At 48.6% G+C, this 19909-nt stretch overlaps 7 protein-coding genes across 7 annotated transcripts, besides 2 other annotated features; 4 read left to right on the top strand and 3 right to left on the bottom strand.

Annotated features, from left to right (window-relative positions):
• Window positions 1–95: a repeat region (Identified by RepeatMasker using a combination of RepBase library and repeat library created with RepeatScout).
• Window positions 96–664: a repeat region (Identified by RepeatMasker using a combination of RepBase library and repeat library created with RepeatScout).
• Window positions 665–3423: 2759 nt separating this feature from the next.
• On the top strand, window positions 3424–4128 carry UA08_05458 (hypothetical protein; the record flags this gene model as incomplete). The annotated part of the gene is made up of 3 exons (XM_020267951.1): window positions 3424–3531; window positions 3793–3840; window positions 3904–4128. The coding sequence occupies 3 exons, from the start codon at window positions 3424–3426 to the stop codon at window positions 4126–4128; spliced, it is 381 nt and encodes a 126-aa protein (XP_020119002.1).
• Window positions 4129–6854: 2726 nt separating this feature from the next.
• Window positions 6855–8141, bottom strand: UA08_05459 (hypothetical protein; the record flags this gene model as incomplete). Its single annotated transcript, XM_020268062.1, has 1 exon — window positions 6855–8141. The coding sequence occupies one exon, from the start codon at window positions 8139–8141 to the stop codon at window positions 6855–6857; it is 1287 nt and encodes a 428-aa protein (XP_020119003.1).
• Window positions 8142–8415: 274 nt separating this feature from the next.
• UA08_05460 (hypothetical protein) lies at window positions 8416–12120 on the top strand (the record flags this gene model as incomplete). Its single annotated transcript, XM_020268173.1, has 5 exons — window positions 8416–8503; window positions 8575–8720; window positions 8769–9394; window positions 9691–10634; window positions 10700–12120. The coding sequence occupies 5 exons, from the start codon at window positions 8416–8418 to the stop codon at window positions 12118–12120; spliced, it is 3225 nt and encodes a 1074-aa protein (XP_020119004.1).
• A 458-nt stretch (window positions 12121–12578) lies between these two features.
• Window positions 12579–13385, top strand: UA08_05461 (hypothetical protein; the record flags this gene model as incomplete). Its single annotated transcript, XM_020268284.1, has 2 exons — window positions 12579–12868; window positions 12935–13385. 2 exons carry the CDS (start codon window positions 12579–12581, stop codon window positions 13383–13385), a joined length of 741 nt encoding a protein of 246 aa, XP_020119121.1.
• Window positions 13386–14752: 1367 nt separating this feature from the next.
• UA08_05462 (hypothetical protein) lies at window positions 14753–16039 on the bottom strand (the record flags this gene model as incomplete). The annotated part of the gene is made up of 1 exon (XM_020268312.1): window positions 14753–16039. One exon carries the CDS (start codon window positions 16037–16039, stop codon window positions 14753–14755), a length of 1287 nt encoding a protein of 428 aa, XP_020119122.1.
• A 1016-nt stretch (window positions 16040–17055) lies between these two features.
• Window positions 17056–18026, top strand: UA08_05463 (hypothetical protein; the record flags this gene model as incomplete). The annotated part of the gene is made up of 2 exons (XM_020268323.1): window positions 17056–17107; window positions 17197–18026. 2 exons carry the CDS (start codon window positions 17056–17058, stop codon window positions 18024–18026), a joined length of 882 nt encoding a protein of 293 aa, XP_020119123.1.
• Window positions 18027–18194: 168 nt separating this feature from the next.
• UA08_05464 (hypothetical protein) lies at window positions 18195–19835 on the bottom strand (the record flags this gene model as incomplete). The annotated part of the gene is made up of 3 exons (XM_020268334.1): window positions 18195–18356; window positions 18422–19057; window positions 19488–19835. The coding sequence occupies 3 exons, from the start codon at window positions 19833–19835 to the stop codon at window positions 18195–18197; spliced, it is 1146 nt and encodes a 381-aa protein (XP_020118999.1).
• Window positions 19836–19909: the final 74 nt, after the last annotated feature.

Below are 19909 nucleotides of genomic sequence, written 5' to 3' on the forward strand. Positions count from 1 at the left end.
GCCGCTAGTCCAATTAGCGGCGGGAAGCCGGGCGAGGTCACGTGCCCGCTGTACTTTGAAGCTATTCCCAACTCCATCCAGGATTCCGCCTTACACCAGCAATACACAATCATCCTGTTTATAAACATTACAAAATATATGTTAATTTATATGGCAGTCAACTACAATCAAGAAATATATAAATAAGCATATAGAGAGCCTAAATCAAGTAATTAATTAAATAATTATACGAATGTCAAAAGCATATAAAATAATTATGAATAACCTCTTGCTTATACAGAAAGAAAATTATGATTTATAAGCTGCGCATGAAAAAAAGAAGCAAAAGTGTAAGAGGTCTAATAAATAGATATCTATTGAGCAAGGGGTTACTAGAGAGGAAGCCCAAGCACTTATACAAGGTTAGATTAAGGCATCTATTACTGCTCCGGCTAAGCCGGAGCTCCCAGCTTCTTAACCAACCATACACCGTCAATTTCGCTGCAGTGGTTATGGCGCTGAAGGGCATAAAATTAACCAATGTCCTAGTCGTACTGTTAATTAATTTTTTGTATAAGAAATGTATGCGGATTCGAAAAATATGATTTGAAATCGATATAGAGCGCCGTTCCGGAAAGAGGTGGCCGGCTCGCTTACGTGGCCGGTTCGCTTACCGATTACGTTAAGACTATATCAGATATATTATTAATATATATATACACTACGGAGTATCACCATATCTATAAGTGCTAATAGCTATAACGAAGAGAACAGCCTGTCAATCTTAAACCCCTAAGCCTTGTAGCAAGACAGGTATATAACGTATTGGTAAAATCGTCCATTGTAGCTAGCAGTCACGAGATATACGAAGTCACCAATTAGCAAGTAGGGCTTGCATTTTTTCTTTTTTTACTTTGGGAGGTCCACAGTCCGGCGGAATGTTCCACGGCTTCCGTGAATTTCCTACTTCGGAGGTAATTACGTACTTCCGTTCTGGGATCAATTTTTTTTTCCCCCTTCTACGCGATACATCCTGGTACAGGGTATAATACTGTGATACAGCTAACCTAGTTTGATTGCTGTACCCGTACGGAGTCCAGTACCAGCAAAAACGGAGTACGGACGGGACGGCACTTTTCCACGTGGTTTTTGAATTTAATCTTTTAAGCTTTGCGTTTCGCTAACTAGCGGATACGTTTATACATGTAACTACCATACGGCTACTAACCTGCTCGACGCTGCGAAATTCCATATAGCTAATAATATGTAAATATTTGATATTCCAGCTATTTGCCGAGTCCGAACGGTGAGTAAATTAGTTTACTACCTTGCTGCAAGTCACTAGAAACTAAGTCTCCTCCACACGTAATCTGTTACATGTGGCTTGAAGCTTGTTAGACTTTGGCTTGTAAGGCCTTGGGGCCATTTTGACTTGCAGGTGCATACCTACTATCTAGGTAATTAGCTCCACAGTGGATGCCGACTGTCTTATTATGTCTAAGTAGCTAAAATTGTGGGTAAACGCTTACAGCTGCTCCCTTGGTACCTATGCATGCACCCCTAACGTAGTCACATGCTATGTGTTCAGTGTTCGGTTTCAGCGCTGTAAATGCTGTTTCTCGCAAAGGGATTTCATGTTTGTATGATTATGTATAGTTATAAATACGGAAATCCGTGGTTTGATATGGTTGTCATCCTAACAGTCATGTAGCTAACTAGTTAGCAGTTAGCAGAAGTATCAGCCTCTCAAGGTATGAGGGCCCAGAATATGCAGACTTTTTGCAGACTTTTACCCAACAGCATAGCCTCTTCCCACTCCGTAACGGTTAAGTTATTATCTACTACTAGACTCTAGTCAGGTCAGATAGTTTGTCCATGAATCCTGCCATAATCCTCGTGTATCTCCTCCGACTTCACAGTAAAGGAAGGGCCGCAGTATTTAAGTTGATTAGAAGGCTCGAGCTGACTTGGCTAAGGCCTTTGGCAGTTGACTAGCATAACCTAATAATGCCGATCCAAATTGCATCCAATTCTTGCAGTCTCGTTCTAACCTCATAAATCGCTAGTGAGAAAGCTTGGGAAATAGGCAACCAGTATTCAAAAGAAGATGGCGAATGGACGCGGACTTAATAAGCCGTAAGGGCTCCTTTCGTGAACTAGGCTTTTGTTGGGAAAGGTTATTCATAGACTCCGTAGCAACTCCGGGTCTTGATTACAGCGGGGATGTAAGCAACCGAATCCACCGACAGTTAGGATGCCACTGGGTTCTAAGTTTTTAAGTAAGAATGCTTTAATATGAATATTGCACGGAGTATAGTATAGAGCGATGAATGAATCTTGAATAACCTCCTATACAAGCCCCGGAGATTGAGTTAGTTAGCCGAGTAGTTATTTCAAGATGTGTGAAGAATTGTCACATACCGCGTAATACATATACACCGGGTATTAAAAATTCAGGGTCCTCCAGGCTCCCGCGGGTTTGCCCAGTTTGGGAACTGAAGCGCAGCAAACCGTACCATACAACTAGAAATATCCGCTGTCTCGTCTCAGACCCCGTTAGAATCCTCCAATCACCGCAATCCTTGCACTATTCACGCAGTTTGTGGCAACGAACTAACAACCAAACTATCACAACGACTACCACATACCGAGTCTGCTGGAATGCGACGCAAGAGGTTTCAGGATTGCAGAACGTGAGAGCAGATGAGCAGTATCGTGGTCCCTCGGTGGATACTGTGGCTGCTGGCCCTGAGTCAGAAGGAGTAACGGTCAGGAATCCCACCCAATAGGCACTAGTTAGTACGCTACGACTCCATAGACAAACCCCGAGGGCCTCGTTGCTACAGTTTGTCTCCCACTGAGGTGGTTACGTCCGGACACCAGCCCCAGTCGCTGGTATTGACGCTAGTAGCATCTAGTAAAACATTGCGAAATGGCGTATTCCGTACGGACTAGGTCTTTTAGAGTAATATCATCGTCGTTAGTGCGGGCCGCGATTTGGCCTATCCTACAAATTCCTCGGTGGATCGCATTCTTCACCAGACCCTGGATTAGCCACCCGTACGCACGCCGTCAACGTCATGAAATTTTGAATAATCAGATATGAATTAATAATCTATTAATCATGCATACGCAGATGAAACGATGTATCATTAGTAAGCCATCTGCAGGTGTTTCCACGAGCCATTTTATTGCCCATTACAGAGTACTATTGAAGCCCTTATGCACGTAATTCAGGCCACGAACTCCCACGGCCGGTTTTTCCAATATCCGTACAGACAAAGAATGACTCGCGGAAGCAGCCGTGATATTACCGCCTACGTAGTAACACACGTAGAGATGGTCCACCAGACCATTAGTGTGCCAGTATATATGCATTGTAAAACAATAGCTTTATTCTGGCTTTTTCCATTTGCTTTCCTGCCACGTTGGCCCGGAGTCAAAATGAGGCGAAAATCCGATGATCCCACGGAGCCCTACTGGGCTATGCCACATGGGCGCACTACCCGTACCGAGGTCACAGGAGACGCCGTACCTTACATTACGGAGTGGGTATGCGGTGGGGACCCAAATGAACTACATCCACCAATGAGGGCCCGTACATCCACGACAAGCCCTGCATTTATTTCACCCTTGGTCCCGCCGTTACACTAGCGCGACGGGTCAAACCTTGTTTGCCTGTCTGGCCATTCACAGGCCGCTCCCATCCTCTGGATCGTTTCATTGGACCATCCAGATCTTCGCTCCGAAAAGAAAAAGGAGACTTCAGCCAGCTGTTCAAGCATAACTACGGAGTACTACTCCGTACTGTAGGCGTATAGCACCAAAGCGCTATCATTTGCGGCGCGCAGATCACCATTTGTGCGTTGATAGTACTCCGTATGCCGTACGCAACGGGCCTATGAAAAATTCACCACTTCTCAGCATCCTGGCTTCCTTGAATTTTTTTTCCGCGGGAAAGGGGGAAAGGAGTCTTTCAGCCTCGTGTTGCTTACGTGGGAGTTCGGAGTACCCAATTGGGTAATGCCAGATGGTGCCCTGAAGATGCTGTTCCCTTCGTCCCGCTTCATCCGCATGAACCATATTAAGAACCCACGATACTTTTTCACCTTGGGTTCTGGAGGACCTACGGGTGCCGGTAACTGGTAAATTACCTTGGTGCTAGAAACAAAGCCTATCGGTACCAAGATTCAAGATCAGGGAAATTTAAACGTCAACGGCCGACCCGAATGTCTGGTAACGTGGCGCAAGAGTCAGTAGAGAAATGCAAAGAAGCCCAGCCACGTTCATCCCCATGGTCGGTAATTCTAACTCCACTCAGCTACAGAATACTGCTAGTTGAAGACGCTGACGCAGATCCGGCCGTACTCGTGTCAACGCACACTCAGCGTACGAAGCTCAGCGGCTCGGTATAACGTAAGTTAGTAAGTAGGTAATACAGGTCATGAGTAATATTCGGCTTATTGGCGAGTGATAACTATCTACGTAGTTGGCTAGTTAGTAATCTTATTATCAATAAATACTAATGGACGATAATAATTGTCCAAGTTGACGCCAATGCGCTGGTGAAACAGGGGTTGCTATTAATAACGACGTAGCTATACGACGTACGTACGGAGCAGTCAACCGCCTAGGTGGGCGTGTAATATTCAGAACAGATCAAATAATGAGTTAATATAAAATCCAATTTATAACCTATATGTGTGAAATCATGCATAAAGCAATCCTGCAACCACCTAACGCACAAACTAGGAAGCAACAAGTATTTTCCGTTCGCTTCAGGCCGCCGCGGGCTTGTAGCGTAGTCCAGCTTGAGGTTAGGCTATCCATAGGGGTCCGAAGACTCCACCAGGGCATTCTTCAGCTCGAGCATTTGCAATGAACCCTGAACCCTGTCCTGCCGCTTGACACTGTGGCGGCCCGCCAAATCCGATCATAGCGACGGTAATATTTGACGAATCGACTCGCCCCGTGGACTCCCGCGCATTGCATTCGACGTTCCGTTGACTACAAAAACCTGTAGTTACTGCAGTTATAGATTCATAGATGGTTCTCCTAGATCAACGACTTTTAGGATTGATAGTTATGCACACGCAAACCGACCCCTAACTTCATTTTTATCATTCAACCACGTAGCCGTAGCGCACTCCTGGCCGAAAAGCGAACTTGTAACTACTAGTCGTTAGGGCTTTTTCGCACATGACTTGCTCTCTCTCGTTCGGAGGATTCATTCCGTGCCACGGAACGTCCCCCTCGCTAGTCTGGCTAGCAGAACTCTGTTGTCGTATTACTGAAAAAGCAACAGCAAAAAAAATTAAATTACACGCGGCGGACGGAGTACCTTGGAACAATAATGGAGATCGTCGCACCCGACTAAAGTACCTGCACGTGGCACGGCTTTCTTCAGCCCATCCTACATATAACTTAACTTAAATCGCGCCCAAGGATCTCGTCCGAAGCTCTCCATTCTCCCCCCCCTTCCCCCTTAGGACTCCGTGCCAGCAACATATCTACCTGCCTCCAGACCACCACCACGCATCGAGCCAGATTGCTAGGACAAGCGTTTCAGATAGATTCAAAGAGTTGCAATCCTTTGTCTCGCCACTCCCCACCGAACACCATTCAGCCAGCTTAGAGCTACCTTCGGGGAAGAAAAAAAACACATTTTTTCTTCTCGTTTTGCCTGGTCTGTCTTGGTGCTGTAGCACCTTGACATTTTATAACTGATATTTTTTTTTTTTCTCTTTTCCTTCTATCTTCGTTCCCCATCCTTTTCACCAATCTTGGCAGATGAGTGAACGCCAGTCCAATAACATGCTCTCAATCTTAAATAACGACGACAATCCCGCCTTCGCGGTGCGGAGAGCTTCAGATGCGACGAGATGCGCAGAGACCTCGTATTTCAAGCCCGATTATGCTCCCATGCAACCGTCATGGCAATCCTATCACAACGCGCACCCGCCCACAGCGACAACATCATCTTACCCGGTCCCATCTGCCGGTTCCTTTCCTCCGCCAACCGGGGGCTCTCCTCCATATCCCAATCATGCATCGAGTCATCGCCAACATCATATCTTCCCACACCAGCAGCACACCCGGACACCTTCGTTACAAAGCAATAGCGACATGTCGAGCCCCTCTATGTCTTCACCAGCCGCTGCATTCTATCCCCCTCCGACAACCGATACGAGTAAAACGACGGTGAAGAAGAATAAATATCCGTGTCCCTACGCCGCATCGCACGCTTGCACCGCCACTTTTACTACCTCTGGCCATGCAGCTCGCCACGGAAAGAAGCATACTGGAGAGAAGAGTGTCCACTGTCCGGTCTGCAACAAAGCCTTTACACGAAAAGATAATATGAAACAACACCGTCGAACACATCGACCTTCCAATGAGCCAACGTCCCCAAATGCCAGCGAGGCGTGATGGACGACCTACGAAAAGGGCTGTCGCATCTTCTTTGACAGCATTGTATCATATATTGCCCGATGAAGGAGGCTGCAGATATGGAACAAAGATACCCGAAAGTGCCTTGTCTGAATACGATTCGGCGTTTTCTCTCCCCTTCTTTTCTCTTCTCCCATGTTTTCTTTCCCCCCCCCCCTTTTTTCTTTTTTTTACTTTTTCCCCACAAATTTCATTGGAGGCGTTCTCAACATGTTCATCTGAGTGAAGGAATAGAGGTCATGCATTTCAGCGTTCAAATGTCTAGACTATGCAACGGATTATGTTCTCTTTCGATCTTGTATAAAATACGAATATTTCATATCATCTCGTCTGCGACGTAGATCTTGGATATGTTCCATGTATTTTGAAACCAATATTTTAATGTGAGAGTCTAGTATTTCTCTTTGCTCAGATGGTTTCCTTCTTTATTTCTCGGCTTCTGTTTTCCGGATTAATTCCACCAAAGACTCCGCTGCTAACAGGGCAAAGTCTTTGTCATTGATCGCCCGGTCGTCGCGCCTCACTTCGATGCCGCTTCCATCTAAGCGCTTCTCTAACGTTTCAAACAAAGCCGCATCTGACTCTGGATGATAGAATGGCTGCGATGGAGTGGCAATCATACTGATTCCACCCGTGGGGAGAAGAACTTTCACCAGGTCCGGTCGGACGACATGATCCTGCAATGCGGATGCAATAAAACCGGCGATCAGGACACATTCTTCGGGAGTGGTTCGCATCAACGTGACGGCTGGATTGTGCTCGAACAATATTCGCTTATTTCCAGCAGACGTAAACTCTGGAGGCACAGTATCTCTGGGCCCGAAATTCACCATGTCGCATGCGCCCACGCTCACAACCTGCGGAATGCCTGCCTGCGCTGCAGCTGTCAATCGTTGGGGCCCTGCCGATAAAACTCCCCCAACCACTTCATCGGCGATTTCGGTGGTGGTTATGTCGAGCACGGCATCCAGCTGCTTTTCCCGAACCAGCCGTTCCATGGCTTTGCCCCCAGATCCCGTGGCGTGAAATACGTACACTTCATAGGCATAATTTGAAACTAAATGGGACCGAATAGCATCGGCGCAGGGAGTAGTCACGCCAAACATAGTGATGCCAATCCTTTTCTTTCTTTGGCTTTCTCCTTCTGCATGCGGTTTGCTTTGACTTTGATAATATGCCGTCGCTGCACCGGCAATTGCCCCGGCAGCATTAGTGAGGATCTGGTTGAGGATGAAGTTGGTACCTGCAATATCTACAACGCTATACATCAAAGTGATATCAGTTTCTTCGATGAGATGTTTTACATCTCCGCTAGCCATGGTAGACACCATTAACTTCGGGAATCCAATAGGAAGCGCATTGCGCATTACTGCCGTTGCGAGTGATGTCCCACTAGAGCCGGCGGCGGATACAATTCCGTGAATCTGGTCCTTTTGGTAAAGCTCTTCCACAAAGGGTGTTGCACACTCGATCATATATTTTATATACTCGGCGCGAGACAACTCAGCCAAGGAAGCAGCAGCATCGACCGATCTGCGCGCTGCAAGTTCGAGATTCGTCACATCGATCTGGTCATTTTGGACAGGAATGTGGCCAACATCGACTAGAAGTGCTTCGGCCTCGCCGGACTTGGTGATCTGGTTTCGCAGAAAGAGTGTCTCGCCTAGCTTTGTGTCGCAGCTACCCAGAATGATGATACGTGGGCGTGCCATATTTTGGTATAATGATTATGCTTAGGCTTGGTTTTGTAACCAGTTATCTGGGTCATGATGAGAATGTATTACAACAACTCTATCTGGTTATCGATAAGCAACCAAATTAACTAGTTACCCCAATGTCAATGTGATGTCATCACGGCCCGACCCCGCTTCCGCAGCCTACCGAAATCTTAACCTAACCACATCTTTTCTACAATAGCTTGCATCTTATTGTAACTAGCTATCTTATTATATAGGACTTGTTGATTAAGCAGCACTTTAAATTGTCATGCCCCGTCCAACAAATCGTTCTGAGGTCCTCGGGCGACTTCGCAAAGTCATCTCGGGTGGCGGCATCATCGTCGGGGCAGGGGCTGGTATGTGACTCAATTATCATTATTTTCGTGACTGTACGACTGTATGATGGTATGCACTGATATTTTAAAAGGTATTGGTCTTTCTGCCAAATCGGTAGAACAGGGCGGAGCGGACTTGATTATCATTTACAATTCTGGGAGATTCCGAATGGCAGGCCGAGGCTCCTTGGCGGGTCTGATGCCTTACAGTGATGCAAATGCTGTTGTGGTGGACATGGTACGTATAGATACCTGCACAAGGATGTGTTATGAAACACGCGAATAGTTTGAATTGACAACTGTTCAGGCCAAGGAAATTCTACCGATTGTCCAAAACACCCCCGTGCTTGCAGGTGTATGCGGAACAGATCCTTTCAAAAACATTCCTGAATTTCTAGGCCAACTGAAGGAACTGGGGTTTTCAGGAGTCCAGAACTTTCCCACTGTGGGCTTGATTGACGGAAACTTCCGGAGGAACCTTGAAGAGACGGGAATGGGATACGATAAAGAGGTAGAGATGGTCCGTGTTGCTCGAGAAATGGATATTTTCACGACACCGTATGTTTTTAATGTCGACGAGGCAGAGCGGATGGTTCGCGCAGGCGCTGATGTCCTTGTGGCGCACGTTGGACTGACTACCTCTGGAACTATTGGGGCGGAGACGGCATTGTCACTGGATGATGCTGTGAAAATTGTCCAAGACATTCGCGATGCTGCCGTTAAGATCAACCCGGAGATAATCGTTATCTGCCATGGTGGGCCCATCGCAGAACCAAAGGATGCGGAATATGTGCTCAATCGTACCAAGGGCGTTCACGGGTTTTTCGGGGCCAGTAGCATGGAGCGATTACCGGTGGAGATTGCTATCAAGGAGAACGCCCAGGCGTTTAAGAACTTGAAGATTGGCCGGAAGTGAGATGGTATTCAAATAGACTAACGAGTAACAGCTACTATAGATATTTTCCCCTCTAGGAACCTTGGAAAAGACTCAAAAGTGTGTGTGTGCGCGCTAGTGATATACAAAAGCGCAGTGTATAACCATATAGTGACAATATCTAGGTAGCATTAAGCACATGTAGTACCATGGAACGGCCTGGGTGGTTCCGACGGGTTATTTCCAGTCTAGCGACGTCAAAACATGCAGAACAAGTCAACAGGAGACATCATCTCGCATGCGATGGATAGACAGACTAGTGTCTAGTCTATAGAAATGACGTTGCTGCCAGCCACAGCCTGGAAGACGGCCCAATCACATACACTTTGGTTACTCCTCGCTTGTCAACCCCTGCTTTTGCGTCATCTCATCAGGTCGACCATCATACTGCATGGTTGTATTACACTCCCAGTGAATATAAAGGAGCAGCCCCTTCTTGTCCCCCGAATTTGACTTTATGTGCGATTCTCCCCGTCCCCTATTGCATCTCGCCGGCTATCAAGCGGTGGCCGTCAACATCATCAAGCAATCGACGTTGTGAAAATCCGCCATTCGCCAGAGAAGGCCCTGCTCAAGCCACAGATGAGGCTTGGCTGGAACACAGCGAAGAAGATCGACTGACTGTATCGTATGGCATATACTTTTGTTGGTGGCCGCCAATAGAGTCTGGCCTCAGGCCCAACACCGCCCCCTCTGCGACTGCCAACCCCGCCTCTTGGCTTGGCTCTTTCCTCTTATCTTCTCGCTCTCGCCCCGTCAACTCACTCAGTCACTCACCCATCGGTCGCTGGTCCAATTTTTGTGATTCTATCGTTTGGTCTGCAGCGACTACTTCTCCTTTGCTTGCTGAACTCCCTGCCATGTCATACTATGATCCCCGAGATCGTCGGGCCTATCGTGTCAAGCGCGACAGGTATTCCCGTCCAGGCGGCGGTTATGTGGAAGAAACCTACGTAGACAACCGAGGTGGTTATGGGTATGACCGTGACTACGACAACACACGTCTCATCCGTCGTGGCGACAGTGAAGAGTCTGTAGTCGAGGAAGTACCCAGAGACTTTCCACCCGGTGAGTACTACTATGGCAACCCAGGACCCCGTCGGGCTGCAACCGCACGGCGAGCACGCTCTGTCGGTCGTGACCCTTACTACGACGATGAATACTATCGCCGCGATGACTACTATCGGCCCCGCAGAAGCAGACGCTACGATGATCGACGTAAGCAACTACGCGCAAACAATCCAAGTCCGATTCGATGCATGCTAACAAAACATTCGTGCTAGGCGACCGCTATGAACGACGTTCTTCATACTCGTCCTCTCGCAGCCCTTCGCCTCGTCCCCGTAGACGCAAGTCCTTTGGAGAAGACGCTCTAGGTGCTATTGGAGGAGCTCTTGGACTCAAAGCTGCCCGTGACCACTCTCGTGACCGTTCCAGCGACCGTGGCCGTCGTCGTCGATACCACTCAGACTCGCGATCCCGCAGCCGAGGTCATCGTGCTAAAAGTGAAGGTCGCATCGCTCAAGCCATGCAAGCCGCCCTAGCAGCCGGTGCAGCAGAGGCAATTCGCGTCCGTAAAAACCCTGGACCCTGGACAGGGGACAAGGGCAAGCGTGTCTTGACTGCGGCCGTCTCAGCTGGAGGTGTGGATGGTCTGATTGATCGCGATCCTAACAAACACGGTGGCCGCCATGTCCTGGAGTCAATCCTTGCTGGAATGGCTACCAATCACTTCGTCAATGGATCCCGGTCCAAGTCGAGATCTAGACGCGATACTCGAGGACGGTCTCAAAGTGGCAGCGGAAGCATCAGAAACCTGGCTGCTGCAGGTGTATTAGCTGCCGCTGGCAAGCAAGCCTACGACCGATTTTCTCGATCTCGATCTCGCGGACGCGATCACTCTGCTGACTCTCAAGACAGTCGCGGTGATGACGATGGCCGAGGGTCCAAGAAGCGTGGTTCGAGCGTATCTCGCGCTATAAACAAAGGGTTGGCTGCACTCGGATTGGATGACAAGAATCAACGTGATCGGGCGAGGTCCTCGGATCATTCTGATTCCGAAGACGATCGTTCATACCGGTCATCTGGGCGTCGAAGGAGGTCTTCTCGTGATGTACGTTCCCATGGAAGTAGTAGTGGCAATGGCTCCACCTCTCGAGCTGTAGCCAAGCGAACTGGGTCTCCAAATAACAATGTTGCGTGCCACAGTGATTGTGATAGTGATTCTGACCTTGGATCCAGTGACGATGAAAAACGCGAAAAGAATAAGATGCTCCGAAAAGAGCTCATTACAGGAGGTCTTGCGACAGTGGCTACGATACATGCAGCACATAGCGTTATGAAAAACATTGAGGCTCAGAAAAAACGACGGGAAGCTGTAAGGGAGGGAGAAATTACCAAGGAACAGGAACGTAAGATGCAATGGAAAGCAGATTTGCAGAATGTGGCTTCTATCGGGTTAGCTGCTCTCGGTATTAAGGGAGCTGTTGGCGAGTGGAAAGAAGTACAAGAACAGCGAAAACAGCACAAAGAGTTCGAGGAAAAATGCAAAGAACGCCATGAGAAGCGATTACAACGTCGAACCCAGAGTCTTGGTGGGAGAAGACCGTCGCGACGTTCCCAATCTGCCAGTCCGTATGGCTACTCAGGGCCGCACTATTATGACAGCAATCCGTATGGCGCAGATATTCCTGTTGACTTCTAGCCATTCCTCTGGTATTTAGTTGCGATCTGCTTTGCGCAAAAATTTGCTTTACGACATGAACATGACTTATGACTTATGACGGGATGGTTTCTTTGCATAGTTTTTTCTGGGCATTCAATTATCATTTTTCCCCCACGTTTATTGTGTTGTATCGATCAAATAGATGATTTCTTCGATAACGCATTTTTTGATTCCCAACTTTATTCGCACAATGTACTTAATGATTTATGAATGATGGCCTTGATAAACTGGAAAACAGCAAAGCTCTGTCGTAACTAGTTAGAATTATATAGCTTATCAGTCACGTGCTGATTAGATAAAAGTTAAGGGGTTGCGTCATTGCGCCGTCGGGCCAGCAAACAACCATTCCAGTCAGTTCCTCCTTGTCAACAGTCAGATCTTCCCTCCGACGAAACAACTTACAAAACAAAAGCTCTACTTTTAATTCCTCGTTAAAAATGGCCTCATCTCTCTCATCGCGGCCGCTGTCGCGTTTATCGCTGTTGTCGCAATTTAATCACACGCAAACGATGCTACTTCGCTGCAATGCATCGTTTTATAATCATAAATTGCATAGCTCCAGGTATCAATCAAGACTATCTGCGTCAGCTAGACGATTTGGACAAGTGCCTTATTTTCAGCCTATTTCTTCGTTCATAACACGTATCCAGCACCGCGGTTATGCAGAGCTTAAGCCAAGTGGCGGAAAGAGTGAGGCGGATTTGATTGTCGAAGAACTGCAGGAGCTGTACGTCTGAAAATTTGTTTCTGTTATATCTAGAATGAAGATATTGACAACTCCAAAAAAAACAAGATATGACAACGCCAAAGATGAACTCGAAATCGCCACAGACAGCACAAACAGCGCAACCATCTATGCAGCATCAGACCGCGAATCAGCCCGTGAACTCCTTGATCAACTCGTCTACGTGTACAAAGTATACACAGAAATGACCCGCTCATCAGCCGCCGGAACGCTCGAAGAAGTAGGAGCACTACCGCAGCAAGACGCAGAAACGGTATCGCCGAACCCGAAACAGGCAAATGCAGACCGTTTGGATGCCGCGTCGGCGTTGAATGCGGGAAATCCGATTGTCGAGTCTGGCTCGTTGAGCGGTAATAGCTTTGTTGGGGTGGCGCCGAATTATGATCCGGAGTATGTCAGTGTGGGTGTGAAGGAGGAGGTGAGGAAGAGGGTTGGTCAGAGGATTAGGGAGTTGGAGAGTGCCGTTCGGAGGCTGGAGGAGATGGCGAGTCATGAATAGATACCAATATTCATCTGGCTGATGGGTGGTCATCATTCTAGGCCAGTGTAGGATCTTTAGTGAACATCAATTTCAACTTATACAACTCGGCGGTGTCTAAAAGATGAACAAATACATTCTTGACGCCCTGGAGATGTTGAAACCGAAATTGAAGAATCCAATTCCAAATACACACACAGAGTAACAGTAAGACTAAGTGATAGGGTGACTTGTGATGACCAAGTAGGTTTAGGTATATTTTGTATATTCGGCATAGTGAACATTGAGAAAGTCCTTCGGAAGGGGTCGAGACCCACCCAACTTGCCCCCTAAGAGCAAGTCTTTGGTAGATGCCTTCCTGTATCTTGACACCTCCCTAGTTCTTACGAGTATACCAAGCTAACGCGCCAGGATTGCCGTTGCTGATTAGCTTGTCCGCCTGAGCTGGCGCTTGCTTAATCGATGCTGTGCGCTGCGCCGGGGTTACACCAAACTTCTTTGTCAGTGCTTGTCGGATCTCATAACTAGCCAGCTAGTCTCCGCTCCGAGAGCCCCAAGGTCCGGTTCTGCAATTGTTCAATCGGCGTATCGATAAAGATGGATGTGAGTATAGGCCACTGCAACGTGATTTCGCATACTTAGGAAGCGGTGAGCAGGGATTGCAAGTTGCGTGCCATGCCAGAGATTAAATGGAGAGAGTTTTGATATTTTGCAACTAACCCGCCCTTGTTTCCCAGGATCCACTTGCACTGCGCGGACTACCGCTAGGCGGGAGCTCCGCAACGGTCGTGTTGACTGAAGCAATAGAATGCAAGCCTACTACTAATAGTTCTTATAAGGAATATCAAAATCCATGTTTGTACAGCTTGCCTTGTTTACATTGATGCTGTCATCTGAACTCGACCAGCCAGTGAATAACTAGTTAGTTTCGTCAAGTTATAGTTATGTCCTTGGAAGTATTATATGTATACTGTGTAGTTACATCAACGTTTGTCATTGGTCAATTCGCTCTCGTAAACAGCAGTAGATGGCACGTATTCAAAATATGCTATGCTTAAACTCCGGGCTGGGAAAGACTCGCTGGAAGACACATAATAATACACCGTAAAGAAGATGGAAGTGAAAAGGGAAATAATAGACAAGGGAAAATGTTAAAGAGGTCGGGGAAGTGTCTGACCAGCTGTCTTTCCTGGGACCACTCAAAACCATGCACCAGCCCAACGCGTGTACCGAGAGCGTGTCCGAGTGTTTGACAAGATTCACCTGCTATACGCAGCCTCTGATATGGTTCTGGAGTGTTATGCGCGCACGCACAGGTGACGCTGCGGCAGTCACCTTGACCTCTGCTCTGACTCAGATATTTTGAGTGTGGAAGTCGTTCCAACATGTCATGATGGCGAGTTGTCCGATAAGTGATAATCTATTACCAACTTCCCACCATGCCCTGACAAATATGTTTCAACCAACTCATTCAATTGCTCGAACTGGAAGATCTTCATTTGGGCCTTGATCCCGTGCTTTGCTGAAAACTGGGTCATTTCTCGTAACTGCTTGATGGATCCAGATACGTTTCCAACAAACGTGATATCTCGGAAAATTAGATCTAACGAGCTGGTGTGGAATCCACCCGGAGGAAATGATACCACCACACATTTGCCGTGATTCTTCAGCATGTCGACTCCGTATTGAAATGCTGTTTGACTCTCCGCTAAAATGATGACCGCATCTAGACCGAACTGCCCCGGGATCGCGCGTCCATCCTCAACCCCTATAGAAGCAATCGCTTCTGCAGCGGTCGTCATGCGGGCGTCCACGATAGTTGCACCGGAAATATTATTTAAGCTTTTCGCGAGAGCCAGTGGTCTATCAGAATTTTCAACTCCGTAGACTTTGAAGCCCAGCGCCGTGGCATACTGTAGGCCTAAATGGCCTAATCCACCACCACAGCCAATAATGCCAATGCGCTGCCCAGGCTTGAGCCCTGTCTTTTTGATTGCAGCAAAAATGGTAACCCCGGCACACATCAATGGGGCAGCCTCCACCTGCGTTAGGCCCGGAGGAATAAGTGCCAGCTGTCGCGAGTCGACTAGTACATACTCTTGCCACCCACCAGGTATTCCAATACCATGGGATTTAATCAGCGGGCACAGAACAGAGGACCCCTTTGGATCACTATCAGGGGTACTCTCCTCGACACATTCAACACATTCCCCGCAGGCGTGATAGGGGCGACAAGAGGCACCGACACGATCGCCAATTTTGAAATCCGCCTGAACTGAATTTGGAGGAAGAGCAACTACAGTGCCGGAGAACTCATGGCAGCCCACGTGAGGGAAAACAGGCTTCTCGACGCTTGACATACGGCCAGACGCAAGCACAAAATCCGTGTGACAGTAAGAAGCGGCGTCAACCCGGATTAGGACATCGTAGGGATGCGTAGGCACCGGCACCGGCACGCCGTCCCGCAGTACATAGGGGGTGTTGAAATCATCGAGATACTGCGCTTTCATTGTGGAAGGCAGCTCATAAGTGACGTCCATTGGATTGCGAGAAATCTTATATTCTGCCGTGGCCGTGGCAGGTGCTGTTGGCGCGGCATCCTTGTGTGAGGATATCTCCTTCCATCCCCGGAGATCCTGGCGCGAACTCAGGCGCTTCACGAATCTGGACAGCATCTGGGGTTAGGCGACTGGGCTATACGTTTCGTGAGACATTAGTCGTAGAAGAGGAGCATATTCAAAGGGCTATATACTATATAGCAACAACCGGGTGAAATGGGCTGCTGGCAAGCGCCGTCAGAGTGACGAGGAAGAGGAAAGAAGCAAGAGTGGGAACGAGAATCGACGGAAGGAGGAAGTGGCGCATGGAGAACCACGCCAAAGTCTATCAGAGTAAGACAAATACCACGTCAATTGATTGGCAAGTCAGCAAGGACAATGAATGCACTTTTAATTGTTTATTTTTCTTTGGTTGGAATGTGCAACAGCAGCAACAACACAGGGGCGAAGCATTTTTTCTTCTGCGAGCAAGGAATAATACAATAATAATATCAGCATTAAATTAAATCTGCACCAAATCGACTTAGCTGCTGCAAGGATTCCAGCCTAATGCACCAGCCCCGTTTTAGTCTGCCCCCAACACGTGGCTTCAGGCTCTCGATCCATGCAGTCGACTCTGAGATGTCAGGCACCATTCGCAATCCATGCTATATTCTTATACCCTGGTATCTACCGTAGCTGCCATGTAACTAGCGGATGTATGTATGCATTATTCAGCGTTCCCTTTGCGACTAACCACGGTAAGTTAGTGCGATTGCTGTATTATGTAATGCACGCTATCGGCGTCGCCGAGAGGCATCGCGGAAGGATCTCTTTTTCGGCAAGCCGCCAATAATTGCCAATAATTGCCGCTTCGAAGCCATGCAATCAATGATGATACATCCCTTGGACCCTTGCTGTCTCCGTTGGATTGTTCTGGCATGTGGGCGGAGGCCAATCAGCAGCGAGCCCGATAGCGGCTAAATTGCAACTGAGATATCGGTTAAATCCATACTATTACCCCGCCAGCTCGGTTAGATCTCCGAATAGTAACATGTTCTCGTAGCAATAGGTAGCATCGCTAATATAAATATCCATCTACGTGTCTGATTTATGCCTGTCTGCTCAATTGTCAAGCTGGAAACGCGTCCACAATGGCTCGATTGCTCGATGGGAAGTTTGGCATCATAACTGGCGGCTCCCGTGGTATGTATAAAAAGAAAGAAAAAAAAAAAGGGAGAACAATTCATCCATGGGAACCATCGATTGGATTCAGCCGCTGATGTAGAGTACAGGTATTGGCGAAGCAATCGCCCAAAACCTTGCCAGCAAGGGCTGCTCGCTTCTACTGAACTACACGTCCGACTCGTCACGAGCTCGCACCGAAGAGCTGGCCGTGTCTCTCTCCAGTACACATAACATTCACTGCATCGCTGTCCGCGCAGATCTCACCAGTGCTCAGGATGCCAGTGAGACCATAATCGACGCCGCAAAGAAGCATTTTGGCGACAAGCCTCTCCGCATCGATATCCTGATCAACAACGCCGGGGTTTCACAAGATCGAAAGCTTGCAGATTCTGCCAAAGGACCCATTGATCCAGAATACTTCCACTGGCATTACAACATCAATGTACTTGCGCCGCTACTACTGACGCAAGCTTGTATCCCATACTTGCCTCAAGATCGATCCGGACGCATCGTGAATATTTCCAGCGTATCTTCCAGTCTTGGCTTTGAGGGCCAGTCGGTGTACGGCGGCACAAAGGCTGCTCTGGAAGCCATGACAAGAACCTGGGCACGAGAGTTGGCAGACCGCGCCACAGTGAATGCGGTAAACCCCGGCCCTGTGATCGGCGACATGTACTTCTTGACCGGAGAGGAGTTCTGGAAAGATATGCAAGGCTGGCAGGACAATACCCCGCTGAGCAAAGTTGCGCCAGACGGAAGTGATTTGGAGGGGTTGGACGCGGAGAAGATTCGGCTGATTCACGATAAGATGGGCGGCCGACGACCTGCCTTCACAAGCGAGGTTGCGGGAGTTGTTGCTATGCTGTGCACGGAAGATGCGGCATGGTGTACCGGCAGCGTTGTCAATGCCAACGGCGGTATGAGAATGACGACATAAGTAGAGGAGACAAAAGGAATAGACAATTGTGCTTGCTAGAATGCTTATATAATGTACATTCAAGTGCGCAAGAAAGTAACGTTTGTTGAGCATGTAGCGCCACAACCGACAGCCACAACATGCAGCAGATAAGGAATGAAACGGTATATCTGAACGTGTATCTCTACATCAGTTCCATTGCCTTGTCTCGGCAGCATTATCCGCATTTCTGGCAAGCAGTTCTGCGCGACTGGCCTCATTCAGTGTCTGCGACTGCGTTTGAGCCTTTTGCGCGGCTAGCTGACTCCCTAGTTTCCCTTTACTGGACGCACTGAGTGTTTCGGCACGCTTCTATATTCACACAAAAGAAAAGTGAGCTGTTTTACTCAAATATCATGCAAGAAGAGTGACTCTACCTGAGCCGCCTCGGCGGCTTTACTTCTGGCGTCACCGGTATCTCCCGATGACGGCACACCTCCCAGTGTCCTTCCAGGGCTTTGTGATGGAGCATTGCTGGGCACTGGTGCGCGAGCAGGTGGGCTTGCGGTTGACGAGCCGAGAACACGGCCTGGCTGCGAGAACGAGTCGTCGGGCTGGTTAGCCGACTTGGAGCAGATGTTCCCCATTTCCTTCCTAGTTATTTGTGACAAAAAGAAAGCCAAAGGCACTCCCGATGGAGCGAGGAGCGGGGATGGAGAGAAAATGGCATGCGCACAGCACAAGAAACGCAGGCTGGCTTGGCCGGGAAGCTGCGGGGGCCACGTGATAAGCATCAGGACACCCCTTCCTTCCAACAACGCATACACAGCAACATCCGTCCTGATTAGCCTCATAATCTCTCTAGTGAAACAGAGAATCAGGGCTGCATAGCTCTTGATTTCGCAAAGAGCCAATGGTGTTTGTTGGAGATGCTCGCTTTGAGCCCGGCGCTGATTGGCGGACATCGAATGCGACGTGCAGCTGATTGGCTCCCGCTCTTTTTGCTCCTCGCTCCTGCTTTTGCTTTTGCTTCTCACCACCATGCCCCCTCGCCAGAGTGCCTGCCTGGGGAGCTGTTCTCGCACGCAGCATCGGCGCCATCCCTTCACTCAGCGGTAATTTCTCCCAGCCAGCGTCGAACATCCCCCGAGGCGCCAACAAAGCCGGCTAAAACTCAACCTGTCCTGCCTCGCCTCCAAGGTCCTCATTCCGCTGCAGCAACTCCATGGGCGTGACCCCTCTCCACCCATCTGCCCTATGAGAATTCTATGCTTTTCTCGCTAATGCGTGCTCATACGAGTCGAACCCGCGGCTCGATGCCTTGGTTGTCTTGTTGACCGACTAGCACAGTATGTCTTAGACCGCTCATGCCTTGCGTGGACTCAGCGTGGCAGATTTTTCTCTGTTGATCCTAGGCTAACCGATTCGCTTCGATTTCTCATAGCACCTTCCTTCGTGCACCCTCTAGTAGCCCCGCTGATCGATCGTCTGCACCGAAAGTACGCTGTGTCTAAGCGCAGGATTCTCTCCGCGCTCTTTTTCTCCTCCGACACCATGTCGTCCCAAGAGCCTGGCGATTTCTGCCTCGACTGTCATTGGGATGCGTTCGATGACATCTCGGCAAAATTTCCCATGCTTCCGCCGTCCGATCAATGGCACTGTGATGATGTCCACCACACCGGAGACATGGCCTGCAAGGTAGACGAAAATTGTTGCAACAACGACGACTGTTCGCTCAACTGCTCGTCGGTTTGTGATGGCTTCGTTGACTGCGAAATCTCCTCGACAGTGTGCTCTGATGTGAACTGTGATGACGCGGATTGCGACGATGCGGACTGTGAGGAACCTCATTGTGAAAGCACGGGAGCCGCCTGCTTCGATAAACACTGCTTTGGTGGTCAAAGTCAGAATCTGGATAACGGCAC

This window comes from Talaromyces atroroseus (assembly GCF_001907595.1).
Source record: "Talaromyces atroroseus strain IBT 11181 chromosome Unknown scaffold_7, whole genome shotgun sequence".
NCBI classification, from domain to species: domain Eukaryota; kingdom Fungi; phylum Ascomycota; class Eurotiomycetes; order Eurotiales; family Trichocomaceae; genus Talaromyces; species Talaromyces atroroseus.